The following is a 2,543-nucleotide window of genomic DNA, read 5'->3' on the forward strand; positions in this document are numbered from 1 at the left end:
AAAATCAGCTCCAATGATAGGTTTTGGAATGTCCGCCACTACGAATCGCCACGTAAAGTCACGCCGTAGTGCAATGTTTAAAGTCAAATTCACATAACCGTATGTCGCGATTTTAGTGTCATTGGCCGCGTATAGTTCGTATGAAGTCTTTTCGCGTGCACCCCGTACATATTTCCTCGGAAAAATGCACAAATCGGCACCGGTGTCGATTAAAAATTGTTTTTTAGTATCATAGTCTGTTACGTAAAGGCGGCGAGACTTTAGGCTTGGATCGGATGCCGCACTTACCGACTGCCCGCGATGTTTCCCTGATGCTTGCACGGAGGAGAGCACTTTTGAGCCTGGTCACCAAAACGGTAGTGATACCAAAATATGTCACTATTACGTTGCCTGCTGTAGCTTCTGTCTCTTGGATAAGGTCTGCCTCTTGCGTTGCTGCGGTTACGACGGTATGTGTTAGTTTGTGCTTGAGCCTGTGACAAACTAGCTAGCTGAAATTTTATTTCAGCTAATTCGGCTGTCAATTTGTCGATAGTACTTTCACGTGCGTTGGAAACTTCTGACATATGGACGCTAGGAGCTATTGCTTCGGAGATTGTGTCATCTAGCTCGGCAACTGCACCCAAACTAGCTTTCGCTTGAGTAGCTAGAATAGCCTGTGTAGACGATGGCAATCTACCTAACCACAGAGACCTTACAATATTATCTGGTACTGTTTTGCCTGCTAAAGACTGTAAATATCGTAAGAATTGATAAGGTCGTCGATCGTCCAGTCGTTCATGCTCAAGTGGTCTTTTAATTTTTTGTTGTTGAGATGCACTAAGTCTCTTAATTAACTCTGCCTTTAATTTTACGTACCTCTCTGTAGCTGGTGGTGACACAATGATGTCCCTAACTTCTGATATGTACACTGTTTCGAGATTAGCAACTATGTAGTTGAATTTTGTTGCGTCACTTGTTATGTTTGCAAGTGTAAATTGGTTTTCCACTTACAAGAACCAAATTTCAGGATCGTTGGGCCAAAACGGTGGGATTTTAACTGAAATCCGATCAACTGAGGCACTGTTATCCTGAAGCACTGAAGCACTGTTGTTGGCACTGATACTGTCCGCCATTTTTTATGCTCATTTTATTTAAAAACCGGCAAAAGTATATTATTAGCACTAATTTGTTAAATTTTCGCGGCGATTTAAATTTTCTCGGGGTCACCAATATTCCAGTAGATGTGAGTTGACGGAAATAATTAAAAAATAAATTAACGACGAACAGTAAAATATTTATTTATTTTGGTAACAAAAAAAGATGTTTTGCTTAGGTCTCGGAGTGGTTCGATTGTTAGCGAGAGTGCTTTTTGTTCGCATGCTGTGAAGAGACTGAATGAAATCCACAGACGCTAATCTGTTTGTGTTTCTACCCTCTGACCAGATGGGCAATAAATTATTTAGATCTGGCCTATAAAAACAGAAACATTTCCGCAGTTTTAACGATTACATGTCCAAAGTGAAGTGTTGACATAATGGTCTGATATAATAATTAATTTATGGGGAATTCAGTTTGTTACACTGAACAAACCAAAAACATATGGTTAGGGATGCATTTCGTTTGTAAAACCATGTCTTTCTTAGCATCTGGTTTGTATATTAACTGTGACTTTTATATGGCCCATATTATTTCCTTTTGAGAAAAATTATTTAAATTAAAATTAGCAAAAATAATAATTAAAGCGTATCGCTATAACACGTTCGAACTATTCTTGGTCTCAAAATATGTAATTTAATTTTTTACCTGAATTTTTTTACACCCTGTATATTAAAACATAGTTAAATGTAAATGTACCGTATAACTTTGTAAAATACGTCAACAGATAATAGCCACTTGCTAATAATTATTACATTGCCAGTACCTATCAAGGGTATTACATATCGACGTACGTTTCACTCTTGTTTGCAAATGAATCATGACGTTTGTGTAAAGATTTAATGGAACAACTATATATTATTATTAATAATAATAATAAAACAGTTTTTGTTTTTATTCGATTCAGAGTTGGACCACCATCTCCATATAGCTATTTCAGCATCCCATGCATCTTCAGTGCTATGCAGTCACAACTCTGAAGCGAACATTAACAACCCTGCCTATTTAAGGGAAACCATCGCGATACAATGATTTCACCTTTTGAGACGCAATCTAGCGACATCTCTCGCAAAACGAGGAAAACGACGAAAAAGCCCTATTATTATTAAGTTCTACTACGTTTAGTGTAGGAAAGTATGCCAAATACATTCAGTAATTCTGAATTCGCCAAAAAAAACTAAATATTGGCGTTACAAATTCTACCGTTATATTATATTATCACTTATAATAATTACACAAGAGCTCTAAAATTAGGGATTAATATCCTGGGTGACACTTTTGACAGTTTTAATTTCCAGACCCGAAGGGGAGTAAAATTATGTCAAAGTTTTAGTTAAAAGCTCGAGTGTAATTGGGTAAAATTATTTTATGAATAAAACTGTATTTTTAAATAATTTTAACTAATA

The 2,543-nt window shown here is 36.6% G+C and overlaps 1 protein-coding gene across 1 annotated transcript; it reads right to left on the minus strand.

The window, feature by feature from the left end:
• Positions 1–284: 284 nt before the first annotated feature.
• Positions 285–1,115, minus strand: LOC114328387 (uncharacterized). The gene is made up of 2 exons (XM_050652125.1): positions 994–1,115; positions 285–891 (listed from the first exon to the last, which is right to left on the minus strand). Exons 1-2 carry the CDS (start codon positions 1,113–1,115, stop codon positions 285–287), a joined length of 729 nt encoding a protein of 242 aa, XP_050508082.1.
• Positions 1,116–2,543: the final 1,428 nt, after the last annotated feature.

The sequence above is a fragment of the Diabrotica virgifera genome, chromosome 5 (genome assembly GCF_917563875.1).
Source record: "Diabrotica virgifera virgifera chromosome 5, PGI_DIABVI_V3a".
NCBI classification, from domain to species: Eukaryota; Metazoa; Arthropoda; class Insecta; order Coleoptera; family Chrysomelidae; genus Diabrotica; species Diabrotica virgifera.

Excerpts from the sequence above, each read along its gene's own strand:
- LOC114328387 (XM_050652125.1), bottom strand. The coding sequence starts at position 1,115 with ATGGCGGACAGTATCAGTGCCAACAACAGTGCTTCAGTGCTTCAGGAT. Across the intron at positions 892-993 it reads GATCCTGAAATTTGGTTCTT|GGACATCATTGTGTCACCAC; the intron begins GTAAGTGGAAAA and ends ATCAGAAGTTAG.